The sequence below is a fragment of the Bicyclus anynana genome, chromosome 20 (genome assembly GCF_947172395.1).
Source record: "Bicyclus anynana chromosome 20, ilBicAnyn1.1, whole genome shotgun sequence".
Classification (NCBI taxonomy): Eukaryota; Metazoa; Arthropoda; class Insecta; order Lepidoptera; family Nymphalidae; genus Bicyclus; species Bicyclus anynana.
The window spans coordinates 5,956,642-5,977,179 of NC_069102.1; the positions used below are offsets into that span (position 1 = coordinate 5,956,642).

The window sequence follows — 20,538 nt, forward strand, 5'->3', positions numbered from 1 at the left end:
ACGCTATTTAAATTGCTGGACCGAACGTGCCCCTTTATCCATTTTAAGTAATCATTTAAATTGAAAAAGTTCGTAAAGTGAACAACCTTCCACTTCCACCTTAGACCATAGACCTTAGACCAATATGATATTATCTAAGACTTCCACATTAGTTCAATGAGAAGAAAACACAGCAGTAGAGACAGATGATAGTGAAGATTACTGGATGTATTTAATAGTCATAATTATTGGCTGATTCAAAATTAAACAATTTTATATTTTAATTTTGATTAATTTTAATGATGTCTAAAAAATAGCACTTTTTTTAGCAATCTAGCACTATTTGAAACATAGACTTAGAACATTTGAAATAACAGGAAATAGCATTTAAACAAGATTTAAACCTAAGTCAATGAGTTGGCAACCCTGATGATTAGATGTCAAATGTCAATGTCAAATCTCGATTCTAGAAATACAGAATCTCGGCTATCAAGTTTTACAAAATTATTTTACTGAAATTAAATATTAAACTGTTTATGTGCTAGTATTTCTTATTTAGGACAATTTATGTGCTTATATCTGAAACGTCTGACGTAAAATATGATGTATAAAGTGGTCTCCGAGTCCGTAAAATATTGTACAGCTGGATTCATGTAAAGGTATTCTAAATTTTGAAGTAAATTTTTTGTATCTAAATTTAAAATATCGCAATGTCAAGGACACTTTATCGTACACATATTTGTATTTTTAAAGTTACAGTAAATTACCGCGAAAAATTATTTCGCAACATTATGTTAAAACAATAATTTGAAAGCTCCATGCATATGGTACTTCTCGTTCCAATAATAATCTGATTTAGTTATAGTTCGCCCGATTGATGAGAGGCTCCGGTCGGTTGTAGTTTTTGAGTTAAATCGTTACAAATATTCCAACAAATATTAGTTTAATTAATTTCCTGCAGCGTCAAGTGTGTTAAATATGTGAAATCATACTTTCTTTCCTATTTCTTGCGAATATTAAGGTTCTTCTTAGTGAAAGATATATTTACTGTAACCCTTGACATTATTTATTACAAAATTTCATGATGGGCATTTGAAATAAATCAATATTTTAGGACAAAACGCACATCCCCATCTACCCCAAAGTAAAAACAGTGTACGTTTTGAATAAGGTGTAAACACACATCCATGTGTGTCACACAAATATTGTCCAGAGATTTGAACCCACTGCCTTGTATCCATTGGCCAGGATCACTGCCGGCTGTGCTGATCGATCTGTGATTAATAAATTAAATCATTTTACATTTATATTTTTAGTATATAAAAAAAACAACTTTAAAGTAAAAAAAAAAATCCAGTTTTCAAATTAACATTTTTTTTTTCAGACAGCCACAACTACATAATGTGTTAAACTTCTGTTTTGTTCTGGGGGTGGGCTAATGGGGTAATTAGACAACTTCAAGTACAATATTTTTGCTCACTAATTTGTTAATTAATCTTCTATTCCATATCTATTTTGTACCTGTATAGAAAAATATATTTGTACTTATAAATACAGAAAAGTAAGGGAGTTCAACATAAGGGTAAATGAAACTTTTTAAAATGGTTACTTGATATAAGTAGAATAGAAAAAAAAATATCAGCCTCTGAAAAAAGAAAGAAGAAAAAAGAATTATTCCAAGAAAAACAAGAAACTAAACACTTGTGTGCATTATATAAGAAAGACTTTGCATGAAAAACAAAATTCTAATCATAGACACATAGTTTTCTCTCAACAAAGGTTGACTGTTTGTGTACTAAAGTTTTACTGTTACTGAACTAGACAAATAAGAAATAGAGTAGTAATTAAAAAAAAAAACTAAAATGAGTAAGTTGCTTGAAGTTGATTGCACAAAACGTTGCAAGTCACGTCTCCATGGACAATCATTGACTAGTGCCATAACAAAGAGATCTGTTGGAGATGAAGCTCTTGCTAGCTTTATTAAGTCCACCTGTGCAAATTTTGCCAAGGCTTTTGATTTTGAGGTATGTTTGATTCTAAATCTAAATAATTATAGTTGCTTAAATATCTATAGTAAATATTAACCCTCTTTATTAATTGTAGATATATTCAATGATGTTAAATACTGTTAGATGTCTTACTAGGTCATGAAAAAATGAGGCGCACAAAAGAGGAAATTTCCACATCTCTGTGTTAGTTGTGGTCAACAGCATATGTTATTTAAACAAACAATACCTATATAGTCTACAATGTAGAGTTGTGTGTTCAGGAAATGTAAAAACTAAATACATAAATAAATAATGGAATTAAAAACAACATTGTGCATGTGTGCGCTCAGTTTGTAGCCTATTATTCAGATCACTTTTTGTGATGATTTTGTGGGGATGTAACCAATCTATAGTACAAAATTATCATTGGATATATCCTTTTATATGTATACTAATACAAGTTACTGCAGTCTCACCTGATGGTAAGTGATGATACAGTCTAAGATGGGAGTGGGCTAACTTGTTAGGCATAGGATGAAAATCCACACTCATTTATTTATTTTATTATTCTACAAAAAACGTATTTAAATTAAGCCTAACCATGATGCAACTCAAACCACAGTTGGTTTTACTGTGCACTGGTATTACATACATAATTATTTACACAGTAAATACATTTTGGTTTCTACATAACATCTTACTGGAATGCTAAATCCAACTGGGGATGGAACCCAGGGCCATTCTTGTAATTCAGACCACTGTGAAACAGAGGCCATAAAATACATTATTGTATAATTTTATCATATCTTAAGAAAATTTCTACCAATAGTGGCAGAGTAATCCCAGTCCAATCTCTTTGGCCCCAATGCAATAAAAGAGAGCATGGAACAGAGGTAGAATATGTCTGGATTAATACAGGAATTTTCATCCTGGAACAATCCCTGGTTCCCACAGGATTTGTGAAAAACAGGACCTCTGACACTTATAAATAATGTTGTTTCCTATTGGAAAAAGAACTTTTGGAATTGGTTAGATAGATCCAGATTACCCCTACAACCTTACTAACACACAAACTTTATTTCTTTTTAATGTTAAGTACATATAGATAAAACATAGAATAGTGTATATTAATATCCAGCAAAGAACTGGAATCAGTTCTTTTATTATTGTTTCATGTAAAGCCTATCAAAGTCAGTGTTTAAATACTTCAACATTTATTAACATGACAGGGCCGAACAGCGTTGCATATGTCAGCATCAAGAGGGAGAAATGCTCTAATGGAATGGCTTATCCGACACTCATCTGATGCCTTTATCAATGCTCGTGACCGTGAGTCTGGGTATACGCCGTTGCATAGAAGTATATTTTACGGCCATATCCATTCAGCTGTAAATTTGATGAAACTTGGTAAATATTTTGAACTCTAAAACTAAATTATTAAGGTTGCAGCACCTTCTGATAAGTGTTGGATAGTCTAACTAAAGTATCAGGCTACAGCTAGGTCTGAAGGGGAACACTGTTGAGACACCAGTGAACCTGTGTCCTATACCACTGGAATTGGGTGGAATAGTCCCTAATAGGCTACTCGCCTGCTGTACAAAACTAAGAAGATTTTTTGCATATAGGCAGTTTAGATGCCTAGAAACTCTAATCACATTTTTACTTGTGAAAATAATCTCGTAATTGTAAAATTTTTATAAAACGAAATTGTATTTTATCACGTCACCACAAACGCTAATCATAAACTGTGATGTCATTCGCTACAAGGCATCGGTTTGTGATTGGCGCTTGCGGTGACGTGATATATCACATCACTGCAAGCGCCAATCACGCTGTTATCTCTATGAATGACGTCACTTGCTAATGTGTTGTGTTTCGGCGGCAAAAATTTTACGTAGATATTTTTTCATTTATATTAAATTTTTTACTAGTTATTACTGACGGGACAAAATAAAATATAGCTTATAATATAATACTTCCATAATTCAGTTTAAACACTGTTTACAAAAGAGGCAAGTAGCCTATTAGGACCGATCACCCATCTAGCCTTGTCTGACAATATATATCAGGCACCTATCAGAAGGTGGTGAAACTGTCCTTTAAGATTGCTGGCAGCAATAAAGCTGCTTTTACATGGCATTAGTTGCTTATGTTGTGACTTTATGTTATAAAGTGTTACACCTTCTTTCCTTCATCTTTCATCTATGATGTGTAACAAAATATTTCAGCTCAATTTCCACTAATTTTAAACTACAAAAAGTTTGCATAATGCAAAATTAAGCTTATTTTTACATTTAAATACATTGTACACCTCTTATAATAAAAGGATGCACAATCATGTAGAAAATTTCACTTAAAAATTGGCCAATTTTGCTTTGTCAGTTTTAGAATTATTGGTAAAGAAAATTATACCTAAATAATATAGTCCAATATTCAATAAAATCCCAAATTTAGAGCAAATTCAATCTTAAGGATTGAGTTTAATGTTGAATTTGCAAATGCGACTCCTTGAATTGAGTGCCAAGAAGTTCTGTTTGGCACTCATTGAGTGGGAATGTTTTTTGGTCGCTGATTTTACATACACTTTTTAATGCTTAAATACTATTAGTTTCACCTGTTTAACTACAAAATATTCTTTCTGCAAATAAATAGGATTCAGTAGGAGTGTAAGTAACTGCACTCAAGAAAACACACATTAGGGATGATGACAGTTTTTTAAATTGTACATAAATTAGAGTATGCTAATAGTAAAGCAATTTTGTAAAAGTAACAGAGTATCTGCGATCATTACTTTCGGAGCTACAGTGATTTAAAGGGTCAGATTCCAGGGATCCCTGAAAAACGCCACATACAAATTGGTACAAACTAATGATGTCGTAGGTAACCTAATGATCGTTAGATTTGTATGGGCGTTCAAACAAAAATATTAATATCTTTGTTATTTGTGCGTTTATGTTTATGTTTATGGTTCACATATTAAAAAATGTCACATTTAATGTAAGTAAGCTAAAACTGTATGAACATTCATCTGATTACGATAAAAATTTTTAATAGATTTTAAAATTTTATAATCTTATTTATTTTGCAAATATCCAGACAATCTATGCTTTTTATGTATAAATTAGTTAACATTGACCTTATTTACCCGAATGTATCATAAAAATCAATATATTTAAACCTAGTCATCATCCCCATTCACAGACACTTTTACTTACATATGTATAAATACTGTATTGTGAAGTGTATAATACTTTTGTTTTTTTCTAAAAAGGTGTAAACACGGATATTGTAGACAAAGACGACTACAAAGCCCTGGAGCATGCGATGCTAGACAAGCAGTACATGTACAAGTTGACTGGCAACGAGCCGTGCGACGCATACGTATGGGGCAGCAACTCCAACTACACTCTGGGCACGGGCGCGTACCAGCAACGGAATGTTCCAGAATTGCTCACTTGCTTCAGCCGAACTAACATCAATGTTAAGCAGGTTAGGTGAAGTAACTTTCTCTGGCTATTTCTGGCTGGTAGTCAGGGTTGTCGATCAGGGTATGCACTAGTAAGGAAAACTAACCAAACTGGGAAAATCTTCATTTAATAAGCATTAAGAAAACAACTCTGAGGGTATGCAGTACTTTAATGCATGCATGAAATGCACACCACTGCTGGTAGTTTATGGTAGTTGGTAGCTTATGATGATAGTAATATGATTTAAAAAAATCTTGAATTACATTATTTTTAGGTACTCTGTACTACTATCGACTTGTAAATCTATGGTTTTTAGTGTTTTTAAAACTATTTTTTTTTGACTTCAGTAGCAATTATGCCCTCCAACATTATTTTCAAAATACATACCTTCAATGTACCTGTTACAGTTTTTATTATAAGTATAGATTTTTCTAATAATTTAATTTAATTGTATAATATGTAAGTATTTTATTTTAATTTATTGCATCTTCCCGTCGCGACATCTTTTCGTTCGAAATGTGCAAAAGGATGTTTGAACAAATAAATAGTATAACAATAGGGATCGTGGGATACTAATCCTAGGGGGATTCAATCTCTCATTATTGTATCCCCACACCTTTGTATCACTTGCAGTCAATCCTTTAAGATCATACTCGTATTTATAATAACTAAAAATTAAAATTGTTTGCCCACCTACTACTATTTTGTCTGTAGATGTAACAAACTTTTTTGTATCCTCCTTGTTTCCACATATTTTTCTTATTATGCAAATAAAATAAGGTGATATATATTTGCCTAAAATTCATTAAAAAAAAATAGTAATGTCAGCATTGACTTACATGTACAGTTTGTCAGAAGACATCAATTGAATTATGCACAAATTGTTTGTTTCTTCATTATAAAATAATTGTAAACAATTTAAAATGCACACGATTGGATTGCCGCGCACATGTTTGGGCTTCACAAATTTGTTATTCTTTATAACTGGATTCATAGGCTGCGTTATATGCATTTGGTGTATCGTTAACACGGAGTTCTTCCGCGAAGTTAACTACACTGTGACAAAGAGTTCACTCGTGGCTACTATTGCTAACTTCGTTAACCTGAAGCTTTGGGTTACCCCCGTAACAACAATTCTCATACCAATAGCGATAATAACAATGCTCAGTTCTTGTTGTGGGATATTGGGCGCCGGGTGTAAAATGAAATGTGCCATCAAGTCTTACATATTTCTTACTACAGTGTTATTGACGACTGCCTTTTGGCTATTTTTCATATCAGGGGTATACAACATTTATACGAACAATCAAAATACCTTGAGATATATGAAATCCACTATCTCGAGTAATTATGGTAAGGAGAACGATCTTATAACTTACGTATGGGACTACATTATGGTGAACTACGAATGTTGTGGAGCAGTTGACTACAAAGATTTTATTGACACAAAATGGCATAGATCCAATTTGGATAAACTTTATCCTATACAATGCTGCAAATTGAAAAACCAGACAGGTTTGGTACCAATATCTGATGATTGCACTAAAAGTACTGAACCAGAAGCACAATCTAATACAAATGTTAGTTGTTTCAACTCTCTCAGAACTTCAATTGGAGACAACAAGGGAAAAATAATATTCTACATGATTTTCTTTGGTTTGGCATACTCAGTTCTAGTCCTGTTTGCGTATTGCATTATTAGAGGAGAACCTCTAATTACAGCTATAACTGGAAATCCGCGTGGTTTGTTACTGAAACGTCAAGAACAAACTAATAGAGAAATACCTTCAGGTACTTCGTTGGATAACATGATGTTTATGGAAGAACCACCACAAAGAGTTGTCAGGGTTGTGTCAGCGATCAACCCCTTCCAAACGTACAAATTCACACCCAATGTGCACGATACCAGATCTAATACATATTCGTACGACATGAGATCAGATTTTAAATAAAATTTTAAGCATAGTTCTGTTTTCTTTTACTCAATAAGTATAATATGAAATCCTTAACTTCTTGTTTATTAGTTAGCTTATGTTGTTATTTGTATTTGAAATCAGTTGAAATTTTTAAACATCTTTCCACCTGACTCCTTTTGTGTAAGAAACTCCTTTCATCATAATCGAAAAATGAATAAAAAAATCTTAATGTCGTGAAGCTATTAATTTCTTTTTAAATCAAGAAAAGACGTCTATGCCTAACTTATGTTGTAAATTATTGGCATTAGTTGGAAATTGATACAAAGATAACTAAGATATATTGTAAAAAAATGCATAAATAACTAAAATATATTTATAGCCTCAATGACTATAAATATATCATAGTTAATTTTGAATTTTTTGTTGTTGTAGAAGAGGAAAAACGCCGGGGCATATCCGGACGGCTTATACGGACTAAAATAGTACCTTGTCAGCATGGAACCGCGAGAATATCTAAGCTCATAATATGGGATTCTTACTATTCCTTAAAAAATTAAAAAAAAGGTAAAGATACCCTTTCAAGAGTTCTTGGTCCTTTCCAGGTGTGCCTCGGCAAGTTCCACAGCGTGTGGGTCAGTGGCTCTTCTGCTGAGAGGGGTGAGGTGTGGTGCGCGGGGCAGCCGGCGCGCGCGGGGGGGCCCCCCTCCACCGTACTACGACCAGCGCCTCTTAAACTGCCGGAGCCTTGCATGCAAGCCGCCATCACCTTGACTTCTACGGTGTTCTTACTGCAGAGCGGTGCGGTAAGTTTCAATTATAATATACTAGCGGACGCCTGCGACTTCGTCCACGTAAAATCTCGCGGGAACCAAGAATTTATCTGGGATAAAAAGTAACCTATGTACCGTCAGAGTAAAATCTATTTTCATTCCAAATTTCAGCCAAATCGCCGCAAAATTCATAAAGTTTCATACAAACTTTCATCTCCTATTTTATTCCCTTGGCGGTAGACTCGATCAAAATCCTTTCTTAACGTATCAACCCGATCCGTCCAGTGGTTTGGGCTGTGCGTTGATAGATCACTATGTCAGTCACTTAATGACCCAACCGATCGGCTAATGGTTTTAGGTCAGTTTTGTTTAAAAATTCCAACCTTGAGATCCGTAATTTATCGCTGTCTAATACTCCCCGAAGAAAACAGACAACAGTCCAAATTTAACAATTGTCAACAATCTATAAAGAATCACGCCAGGCAGGGAAGCCTCTAATCCTTACTTCATTGGTGGACAACACAATAATCCGAGCCCAACTACTTTTAAAACCCGTTGGCGTTAATACAGCGCCAGGGAAGTTTCTAACAAAAATATCCTAATTTGCACAGATCACACAATCTGAACCCATCCCATCTAACCCATTAAAAATACAATATATCACCATGCTTCTAAAAAAAATATCCTAATTTCCACAGGTGGTCCAATACTCACTGAACAACACGGACAATCCGAGCCCATCAACTGTCAAAAACCCATCAACAATCAAGTTGGCGGCAGTAAAGCCACTGATAAAGATATCCCATCCGCTGGGAATTTGCGCGGGGCGGTCACACGCGGTCGTGTGGAACGCGCACGCTGTGTACACTTGGGGCCTTAATCTGGGTCAGCTGGGTCACTCGCAAGAGGATAAAGTCGTTCCTGCCCCCAAAAGAGTGAGTAGAATTTATTTATTACACTATATTCCTTGCCCATCAACTATGGAAAACACACCAATAATGAAGTTATTGGCAATGAAGTCAGTGGTAAAGATATCCCATACACTGGAAGTTTGCGCGCGGCGGTCGCATTCTGCCGTCTAGAACGCGCGCACGTTGTAATATTTTTATAAAAGAAAATTGTATTTTTATCACGTCACCGCAAACGCCAATCATAAACTGTGATGTCATTCGCTACAAGGCATCGGTTTGTGATTGGCGCTTGCGGTGACGTGATATATCACATCACTGCAAACGCCAATCACGCTGTTATCTCTATGAATGACGTCACTTGCTAATGTGTTGTGTTTCGGCGGCAAAAATTTTACGTAGATATTTTTCATTTATATTAAACTTTTTACTGGTTATTATTGTCGAGACAAAATAAAATATAGCTTATAATACTTCCATAATTCAGTTTAAACACTGTTTACAAAAGAGGCAAGTAGCCTATTAGGACTGATCACCCATCTGTGATCATCTGTATCAGTACGTAGGCCCGAAATACAGTACAATTATTAGTATTATAGTACGATAGTATTATAGTAATAAGTATAAGTAATAATATTATAGTAATAAGTATAAGTACCTATACCCTACTATCACCTGAAGAACAAAACCACCACGCTATTCACGTCGTGAATGACGGAATTGAATAATCGCTGACGAACAAGTATAAGTATCAGTTTTCCATCCGCTTTCAAGAGTTGTGATGTGATTCTGCCATCGCCTGGCGCCTTGTACTTATCGAGCGAGCCATACTTATCATGCATAGGCTGACGTCCTGGGTATCTTCTCTAGGATCTTTGGCCAAATTGCTAACAGACTTTGGCGTGACGTCATGATTGACTAATATCTAAGATGGAACTATTTAAAATGGCCCATGTAAGCGCCTTTAGATTCGTATTCTGTCCCAGGTGGCAATATCCCTCAACAATAAGGAGGAGGCGAGGCTGCAGTTGGTAGCCGCGAGCGACGCCGCCACCGTGCTCACGACGAGCCGCGGGGACGTGTATCTGCTGCACAAACATCTCTGCAAGAAGATAGCTATCAAGTGAGTTATTATAGTTAGTTAGCTAGTGACCAAAGTCATATCTCGTGAAGAATCTCTGGTGAAGTTGTCCCAATACTATCTATTTTGTCCCAACGCAATGAATGCGATAGCGATATTTCCTGTTATTGTTTGTCTTGTTACATCGTTACTAGATACATCGTTTAGTCGCATGTTAGGTCATACAAATCATGTAATTTTAGCTGCCTTACATTCAATGTGACATTATTTATCATGAGAAATATAAACGCACAATTAACAAAGATATCTGTAAGTTTATTTGAACACCAAAACAAGTTAACGTTGTTACGTAAATGCGACGACACACCAAGGCATCTCCTAACAATCAGCGATCAAAAAACGTCCCCACTCAATAAGTGCCAAACATAACTTCTTGGCATTCAATTCAAGTAGTCGCATTTGCAAATTCAACCTTAAACTCAATCGTTAAGGTTTAATTTGCTTTAAGTTTGGGATTTTATTGGACTATATTAAAGGCATAGGCAGGGGGTTTAGGTATAATTTTCTTTATCAATAATTCTGAAACTCTCATTGCCAAATTGGCCAGTTTTTAAGTTAAATTTTCTACATGCTTGTGCGTCCTTTTGTTATAAGAGGTCAATGCACCAAGGCAACGCACGCAAAGATGTCCCTGTATATATGAAAGCAAACATTGCAGATACACTGTTGGTTCTACAAAATTGTTACAGGTATTGTTTTATTTAAACTGTAACAGGTCCAATTCTGTACGTGTGTAAGTGTATATTTATTTAATGTGTGTTCTGTACATGTGTGTGAACTTTGGTTTCAACTTTGCGCTGAGGCTACTGAAGCGAAAATATAAATAGTGGTTGAAAGTTCACATCAAATTTCACGCGGACGAAGTCGCGGGCGTCCGCTAGTATACAATAAAAAATGTCAAATACCCAATTGTGTTTTACGTAAATTTTGATTCGTTTTGACTTGATCTACAGACAGATAAATCTACGTCAAGTGTGCGTAGAGGCTAAGGTGAGCGAGCAGGGCGCTTACTCCAGAGTTACAGTATTGCTTCTCACCAATGTCGGTCAAATGATGCTGTGGCAAGACACGACCAGCAAACTTACCAGGTAATCTATACTAATATTGTAAAGAGCTAAAGTTTGTGACGTTGTAGGGATAATCTCTGGAGGTCAATATCATCATTAACAGCCGATAGACACTGCTGGACATAGGCCTCTTGCATGGACTTCCAAACACAAGGGTCTTGAAGAGCCAGCATCCAGCGGCTCCCTGCAACCCGTCCATGTGTCATCGGTCCACCTAGTGGAAGGTTGTCAAGTGATGGTAGTGGAGGGTCTCTAGATCTACTGAACCAATTTTAAAAATTGTTTTATCAATAATAATAGTCATGGTTCCCGTGGGATTTGTGAAAAACTGAATTCCACGCGATGAAGTCGCGTGCGTCTTCTAGTGTAATAATAAATTTGTTTACGCCAACCTCCGCCCTCCGGCGTCGGCTCTGGCTACGTTGCTTGCACTGCAAAGAACGTCGGCGCTGTTGGGACAATTGACATTAGTGGTGATTGCACGTGTCGGCCTACAATCTGCAGCGGACCCAACCAACCACCGATACTCACTAATTTTCTACCTACACTCACACATTACACTACATATAGCCCGCCAGCTACGGTCAACCAACCGAGGTCAATTCTCGACCTTTTGACCGTAAATCTACCATTACCTACCGATCTGACCAATACTTGAAGTATTGGTCAGATCGGATCACCGTATTTCGAATACCCGGGCACCCTGGTCAGCTGATCAAATTCGCAGGGCGGTGCCGGAGGTTTAAGTTTAAAGTCCAGTTTTACTACCTTCTCATAAGTGTCAAATAGCTTATTCACAAGTTTATCTTAACGACACTTATTAGGTCATGAAACCGGCCCGTAAGTGTAAAATTTTTATTGTAGATGCGTCTTCGGCCTCAGCCACCAAATAATAATAACGCACATGGCTCTCACGCACGACGCACTTTACTTCACAACCAAATACGGCGAAGCGTTCATTGGTAACATATCGCGCAAAGCCACGCCCCCTCCCGCTCAGCCAATCAAGAAAGAGCGCGACAAGGACAACAGATCCGCACTGGTGAAGTTTTTAGAGAAGGACGACTGTACGTCTGTCAGGATCACGAAGATTCCGAACGTGCATCGAGCGGTGACGATCGCTGTTGACAGTGAAGGACTTAATTTTGCTTGCTTGCAGGTAATTTTTTAAATTATTTTATTTTAAATGCTGTAAATTCCCGGGGGGGGCGGGGGGCGTGTAGTGACGAATGAAAAACCCACGTCTGATGCACCTCACTTCCCCGCACGCACAATTTTAGTCATATACACACAAATTCAGACACGCAGTCTTCCCCCCGTCGCCCGCAAATCATGGGAGTGTCATCAAGTCATATAGTATAGATGTTTAAAATAAAAAAAAAATTGGAACCCGCATTTTTTTAATGAATTAAATAAAATGTATTTTTTTCATTAGCTGATAACATTAATTAAGAATTTTTATCATGACAACATGCTTGTAACTCACACCCTGACAGATTGTCAGTCATTTTCGCATAGTAGCGTTCGTTTATGGCGTTTTTAAAGCAATTTATGGGTTTTTTTGTTTAATGCTTCTCTGTCTACAATTTAATGTTTCTTTTTAACTTGTGTCTTATTGACATTTGACAATATTACATGACATTGACAGCTAAAGCTTAAGATGTTGTACACCTTATATAAATTCAATTCCAGGTGTTTTTATTGGAATTCATATCCGGTATAAGCTGTCAATGACATGTAATAAGACAAATGTCAATAAGACAAAAGTTAAAAAGAAACATTAAATCGTAAACAGAGAAGTATTAAACAAAAAATCCTTAAATCTTTCAAAACGCGTTAAACGAACGCTACTATGCGAAGATCACTGAAAATGTGTGTGCCTGTAACACACATTTTCATGCCTGTAACACACATGTTGCCATGATACAAATTCTTAATTAATGTTGTCAGCTAATGAAAAAAATAAATTTTATTTAACTAATTTAAAAAAAGCAGATTCCAAAAATATTTAAGAAATTGTAATGTTGTTATTAAATGTAAATTTCAATACTGTATGTTTTTTTAAAAGAGCAACTGTTGAGTTTCTTGCCGGCTCTTCTCAATATAACCTGCATTCCGAACCGGTGGCATAGTCCACTACCATAATGGGCGTCCCACAGGGTTCAATTCTGGGTCCTTTTCTATTTTTAGTGTACATAAACGATTTACCATACCATGTCAGCGGCATATGTGAGATTGTACTGTTTGCTGATGATACATCCTTAATTTTTAAGTCCGACAGAAATAAAGATAACTCTGACGACGTAAACAGTGCCATATCGCATGTGTCGCATTGGTTTACTGCAAATAATCTACTTTTGAATGCTAAGAAAACAAAATGTATTGAGTTTTCATTGCCAAATGTTATAAAACTAGATAAGTCTATAATGATCGATGGTGAAACACTAGAAATGGAGAGTTCCACAGTTTTCCTGGGAGTGACCTTGGATTGTAAACTTCAGTGGGGTGCTCATATAGAAAAACTGTCTGGTAAACTTAGCTCAGCGGCATTTGCCGTGAGAAAAATAAGACAGTTTACTGATGTCGATACAGCTAGGCTTGTTTATTTTGCGTACTTTCACAGCGTAATGTCTTACGGTATTTTATTGTGGGGCAAGGCTGCCGATATACAATCTATATTTGTACTTCAAAAAAGAGCAATTCGAGCAATATATCAATTAAAATCACGCGAGTCCCTTCGTCAAAAGTTTAAAGAAATAGGTATACTAACAGTAGCCTGTCAATATATATATAACTGTATAATATATGTAAGACAAAATATTAATTTGTACAAACGAAAAGGAGATCTAAACCCACGTCTTACTAGACACGGGCATAAGTTAGTTATTTCTGCATATCGTCTCCAAAGAGTAAAAAAATCTTTTGTAGGTTTGGGTGTACTCTTCTATAATAAGATCCCCAAGACTGTGATGGACCTGCCAATGCATAGCTTTAAGCAATGTGTTAAAAAACATTTACTTAGTCGAGGGTACTACAACATTGATGAGTTCCTTAATGATAAAAATGCTTGGAGGCCGTTGGATCAGCTTCCACCTTCACACAGGAAGTAAAACTATAACAAATGTAAACAGTAATTGTTATCAATTGTAAATTATAATACTGTATGACTTTTCCAAAAGAGCAACTGTTGAGTTTCTTGCCGGTATCTTCTCAGCAGGACCTGCCTTCCGAACCGGTGGTAGAATCTTTACAAATAGTCAACTGACGTGTCAAAAGTGCTTGTAAACTGAGCCTACTTGAAATAAATGATTTTTGATTTTGTCTACTGATATCAAAAGTGCTTGTAAACTGAGCCTACTTGAAGTAATTTTTTTTTTTAATAGGCTGAATATGATGAAATTGTTTCCAGATAAAACCTTCGTGCGGTCTCACTACACTGCCGGACCTGTCGCCCTCGAGTGTCTGCAAACACATGGAGTCTCTACTAGAGACTGCGGCCGACGATGACATCCTACACGATGTTATATTTAAGGTATTTATATAACATCACGTACTAATTTCTTTCTATCTTTATACATTTTACATTTTATTCTTTACTAATTAAATAAACTGCATCATCACATAATGGGCGATGGAGCAAGCTATGTTAGGTGTATCGTGCGTTATCGAATCAGATATGAAGAGATCCGCAGAAAAACCAATGTCACCAACATAGCTCAACGAGTTGCGAAGCTGAAGTGGCAATGGGCGGGGCACATAGTTCGAAGAGCCGTTGGACGTTGGGGTCCCAAAGTGCTGGAATTTCGACCACGCACTAAAATGCGCAGTGTTGGTCGACCGCCTTCCAGGTGGACTGACGATATCAAGCGAGTCGCAGGGATTCGCTGGATGCAGGTGGCTCAGTATCGTGATGTTTGGAAGTTCCTACAAAAGGCCTATGTCCTGCAGTGGACGTCCATCGGCTGATATGATGATCACATAATAACTTTATTTTTTATTCTATTAGGTTGGTACTAAACAATTCCCAGCCCACGCATTCATAATAGCTTCAAGCAGCGACTATCTGTACAAACTGTACGAAGAGTCACGCACAAACGAGCACAAACCAATAATAACACTAGACAATGTTCACCCAGAGGTTTTTGATCGTATACTGCGGTATATGTACACTGGGACTTGTGACGTGGCCGAACTGGGGCCATGCGGACTTAAGATTAGGAGGGAAGATCTGGTTAACGCTAAAATAGACAAGGATGAAAACAAAGATGAAAATGAAGTAGAGTTTATCGGTGAGTAAACGTGTATTGTGACACAAACTTTCTGCTAAACTTGGAATTAACGTCGAGGCTAAGTTGCGGCGGCGAGTTTTGCAAATCGTTATGCTAAAACATAGAGGAATTAGATATGGAGATGCATCACACCCAAATTCTTCAAAAAAATTGACTGTCGTTTTTTGAGTGTGACAAGGTAAACTCGCACATCGGAAACATTTAACATTAATAAAATACATTCTGTGTCCTTACATTACACGCAACTATAAATTTGATTTGACTCAATACACACACGTGTAATTTTTACACAGATTAACTCATAATCACATCACTGACACTCGTTAAACAGAATATTCAATTACTTGATCTATTGTTGTTTTGTTTTTTGAATCGATTCTTTTTAAATATTGCTTTTATTAAAAAATTTATAGAATTAATTTAGAAATATGTAGTTACAAATGAAACGTAACTTCGTCTTTTAGTGAACTAGAAGTTGTTGACCATTTTTTATGCCATTCCACTAATCAAACCGGCATTACTAAACCTACCTTAATTTTATCTGTAATAAAAACAATTTCTAAAATGAATTCATTCTTTTGACGGAACAGCAAGCATGGATCAAGTCATCGAATATTCTGTGGATAGTCTAAGCGATGTGTTTGTTAGCTGTGTAAAAATTACGCGTGTGTGTATTGCGAGTCAAATTTATAGTTGTGTGTAGTGTATGAACACAAAATATATTTAATGGTGTTAAATATTTTCGATGTGTGAATTTAGCTCGTCCACTTCAAAATACTTTTTTTGTTGGTGAATTTGGGTGCAAAACAGGTCCATAGTTTAAATAGTCAAAGTTATCAGCCGATGCTGATATTTATAGATTTTTCAAGTTTACATATCACCATAATAACATCTGACGTTTCCAAAAATACTTGTAAACTAAACCTACTTGAAATAACTGAGTTTTGATTAATAACAGATAATCCTGCCGAAATATCAGCATTCGAAGTATACCAAAACACAGGCAAGAAGAAAGGCAATCGTAAACGCAACACGGAGACCCCGCCGCGGGTGCACCTTTACTGTGACCCCGTCAAACTGGTGCAAGCCACTGCTAAGAGGATCCAAGTTATGGGACTACATAAACTGCTCGATAAATTCTAGTAAGCACATATATTAAAAATGCCCATATCCGGCCCTGGCCAACCCTAACCACACACACACTTAGTTACAGAGAAGGTACATGTCCAAAAATGGGCCTTTATTATTTATAATTTATAAGCAGGTCGGTACTATTCTTTACGGATTTATGATACAAATTGCTGTTGAGAAATATTTTTTTAGAATTTTTGGAACCCGCATTAATTAGATAAATATCTCTTTGCTCCGCTTGTATACAAATTAAACTGAGATAATACAGTAAAAGTGTTCAAAACAGCCAATAAAAACACCTGTAATTAAATTCATATCCGGTGTAAGCTGTCAATTTCATGTTATAGTTATAGCCGAGTTTACATACAAGAGACGGCATAATGCTTTGGTTCAGTAAATTTAGCCTTTCCTCTGGTTCTTTAAAATAGTTTTGTATAATGAATATATTTTATTGTTTCGTAGTTACAGAGAAGGTACAGTATGCCTCAAGGAAAGTGCAAAGTTTAGTATCAATGCACCACTCACATGGGACCGGGATAGCTTCCAGCAACTAGTGGACACGAACGTTTGCTCCAAAGATGGCATCCCTATATCTGCCCACAAGTGTGTACTGGCAGCGAGGCTGGAGTACTTTCAGGGAATGTTCATGCATTCTTGGACTGAGGTAAGGATGATTGACAAAGGAGATGGTCCATTTCACAGCTCAGTAACCTCATCGGATCAGTTTGACAAGCTCCATTTAATGACATAGATCTATACCTATAATAAATCTGTAGAGAGGTCAATTCTGTACATGAAATATATTTCCAAAATAACTATCAGGGGGTGATAAGTGATCGATACTGATGCCAAAAATGCAATTAGTAAATTTTTTGTCTGTCTCTGGCTGTCTGTCTGCATGTTCGTTATAGAAACAAAAACTACTAGATTTTAACATAACTTGGTACAATTATTCTTCATACTCCTGGGCGCAGAGCAGTGAAGGGAAATGTTGGGAAAACGGGGGAAGTTACTCCATTTTTTAAGCTTCTGACGCGTGTGCAGCCTTAATGGGTAGGGCAGGGGTAGGGTTAGTTGAAAGTTAACATCGACTTTCACGCGGACGAAGTTGCGGGCGTCCGCTAGTGTCAAATAAAAGTCAAATTCCTAGAAAAACTGTCAGTTAGAACTATAATGCAATGAATTTGATGTAAAATTGGTCCGAACAAGTTAAGCAATTACGCCCCAGGTACAAAATATACTGTGGCGATACCTTTTTATATTAATTATGGGAGTTTAATTCACACACCACACGCGCACTCCCATAATACCATTAAAATTTAAAAAATACAGGCATTTTATTAAAAAGAAAATGAATGAATAAATCGATCTAAATAATAAGTAGGAACAAGATAACATGTAATGCCAAGTTTTCGAGTAATTACAAGATGGGGTCATTGTTTGTAATTCAATTCAATCAACAGAACATGACATCAATTAACAATGATTACCTGTGCCAGTGTTGTATTTTTTGGAGATAATAAATTTTATTTTCGCTAAATTAATAGTAAATTTGTTGATTTTAATAATGAAAAATGGTATACAATTTCATATTCTTTGATTTCAACCTTTGCACACTGATCAGGTCTAGGCTTCATACATATTTGGATCATCTCCTTTTATTGTTGATAAAGAAACAAAAATGAATAAATAACCTGAACCTTTTTTTCTTTCTTTTAGAGTAAACTGCTGTCAAAAGTTACTCTACCGATCAATCATGGAATTCTGCTGCCGATTATAAATTTTCTGTATAACGACACCTGTCCAGAAGTAGAAAACTCTAACAGTATTGACTTTATTTATAGCATGCTTATTGTTTCTGACCAATTATTTATCAGTCGCCTGCGAGAAATGTGCGAGATCGCACTCGCAAATCTGATAACCTTGAAAAACTGCACAGAACTTTGTCAATTCGCTCACACGTACAACGCCTCACAGCTGAAGCAAAGTTGCATGGAATTTATATCTCTCAACATAAGCAGCATTCTCGAAAATAGATCATTAGATTTACTCGAAGACTCCTTATTGGAAGACATATCCAAATACTACTGTAAATTCAACCCCATTATGTCGTCGCGCATTATAACTCCATTCTACAATTCGCCATCTGACGAAACTATTGAAGAGTGTGCTAAACTGGTGCCATTAGATTTGGATGTTGTTGATGAAGATTTCAAAAAAGATGACAGCATTGTCGAAGTGAAAAAGAGTAAAAAACAGAAAAAGATTGAATATACTGAAAACGAGAAAGCTAGAATGCGATACGAATCTGTTAGCTCAGTTACGTCGTTAGATCTTTCAAATGACACATCAGGAGTCGTGACGTTGTCTCTTCGTTCGATTTCCAAGGACGAAGAGAAGAATACCAGACAAACAGAGAAGTACACAGAAGTGCCAACTTCTCAGCAGAAACAGCCAAAAATTGTTCAAAGGCTGAGGGGTATTTCTCTTGCTCAAGAAATTGTTACAAATGAAACTGCAGTAAATTCATTCACGAAACTGACTAAGAATAACTCTTTCGGAGCCAATCAAGAGAGTTCTACTCCATCTACATCACGAATGTCAGTTTCTCCTAAAGATACGCCACCTGGACCCTTTTCTGAAAATGGCAGAGGCCAAGGCAATCTAATCATTAACCATGTTGGACCAAAACTTTCTCAAAAACAAAGAAAGAAATTAGCTTTAGAAAACGAGCAGTCTCCTCAGACTGTAGATAATTTCATCAATAAAATGACTATTGGTAGTCCTCCAGATAAACCTAAAAATCCTTGGAAAATTTGTGAAGCACCGGTAGCCAGTAGTAGCCCTAATAAGGCGAATTCTATGGAATTCAATAAAATTTTACAAGACCAGAAGAAACAGAAGGATGATTCTTCTAGAATTATGACTAAACCTCTTGCTTTGACGCAGGTTAGTTAAATTTTAAATTTAACATTTTATGCAATTGGCTAGTAAAAACCTGATTTTAAATCAGTTAAATGTTTACTCAAAATATTTGTAACAGTTTTCTCTAATGCTCTGAGCTGATTTTAGTGACATGAAACCTATTGTCTGTATGTTGAAATCGACTTACACCACACCACTCATATGTTTTGTTTTTTTTTTAATTTCGCTTACTAGTTTTATTACTCATAATGATGTTTTGTGGCAGATTTTTGAAAATATTTAATAATAGCTGACAACCCGCGGTTTCATCCGCGTAGTTTCACTGGCAATAGAATTTAGCCTATTTGATTTAGCCACACAATAAAATATTTCCTGTTTATAATATTTATAAATAAATTATTTTTTTTAGCTGGAAGATAAAGCCATAGAGGAATTGGAAAGATTTTACAATGTACATGAGATAGATGACGAGTTTATAACAGTGAGACGCATAGAGCTGCGTGTGTCTTCGCCACAATGGATACACACTGCCACTAGGTGATAATAAGTGTACTATTTTTACAAATTAATAATAATTATTTTATTTAGTATGAATAATATTGTGATGAAATTGATATTTTAAATAATAATATATGTTATATGTGACTGTCTTGTGTAGTTTTATTTATCTATATAGGCAAACCATGATGGCTAAGGCCTGGCTCCCATTATCAGCATCATAAAGGAAATCCTTTGGCATCTTCATATGCCAGCTCACACTGTCGGTAACAATGCCTTAGCATACTGCAACATCCTTATGGATGTCAAAACCAGACAAGCAAAACCGTATATTCCATGTTTCCATATTTGGAATAAAATGAAAAATATTAGTTCCAAAATTCATCTATACTAATATTGTAAAGAGGAAAGGTTTCATTGTTTGTTTGCATTGAATAGGCTCTGAAACTGAACCAATTT

General features: G+C 35.9%; 2 protein-coding genes across 2 annotated transcripts; both read left to right on the plus strand.

The window, feature by feature from the left end:
- Nucleotides 1-439: 439 nt before the first annotated feature.
- On the plus strand, nucleotides 440-20,231 carry LOC112046755 (inhibitor of Bruton tyrosine kinase). Its single transcript, XM_024083526.2, has 15 exons — nucleotides 440-638; nucleotides 1,364-2,003; nucleotides 3,197-3,374; nucleotides 5,239-5,456; nucleotides 7,953-8,153; nucleotides 8,819-9,055; nucleotides 10,015-10,151; nucleotides 11,123-11,257; nucleotides 12,101-12,395; nucleotides 14,646-14,768; nucleotides 15,243-15,525; nucleotides 16,484-16,667; nucleotides 17,119-17,320; nucleotides 18,376-19,605; nucleotides 19,991-20,231. The coding sequence occupies exons 2-15, from the start codon at nucleotides 1,842-1,844 to the stop codon at nucleotides 20,120-20,122; spliced, it is 3,717 nt and encodes a 1,238-aa protein (XP_023939294.2). The 5' UTR covers nucleotides 440-638; nucleotides 1,364-1,841; the 3' UTR covers nucleotides 20,123-20,231.
- Nucleotides 5,473-7,942, plus strand: LOC112046756 (tetraspanin-1-like). Its single transcript, XM_024083527.2, has one exon. The coding sequence runs from the start codon at nucleotides 6,358-6,360 to the stop codon at nucleotides 7,384-7,386; it is 1,029 nt and encodes a 342-aa protein (XP_023939295.2). The 5' UTR covers nucleotides 5,473-6,357; the 3' UTR covers nucleotides 7,387-7,942.
- Nucleotides 20,232-20,538: the final 307 nt, after the last annotated feature.

What these genes read in the sequence shown, in the direction of transcription:
- LOC112046755 (XM_024083526.2), top strand. Translation starts at nt 1,842, where the DNA reads ATGAGTAAGTTGCTTGAAGTTGATTGCACAAAACGTTGCAAGTCACGT. An exon ending in TGCAAGAAGATAGCTATCAA is followed by an intron (nt 10,152 to 11,122) that starts GTGAGTTATTAT and finishes CTTGATCTACAG; the next exon opens with ACAGATAAATCTACGTCAAG. An exon ending in ACGACCAGCAAACTTACCAG is followed by an intron (nt 11,258 to 12,100) that starts GTAATCTATACT and finishes TTTTTATTGTAG; the next exon opens with ATGCGTCTTCGGCCTCAGCC.
- LOC112046756 (XM_024083527.2), top strand. Translation starts at nt 6,358, where the DNA reads ATGCACACGATTGGATTGCCGCGCACATGTTTGGGCTTCACAAATTTG.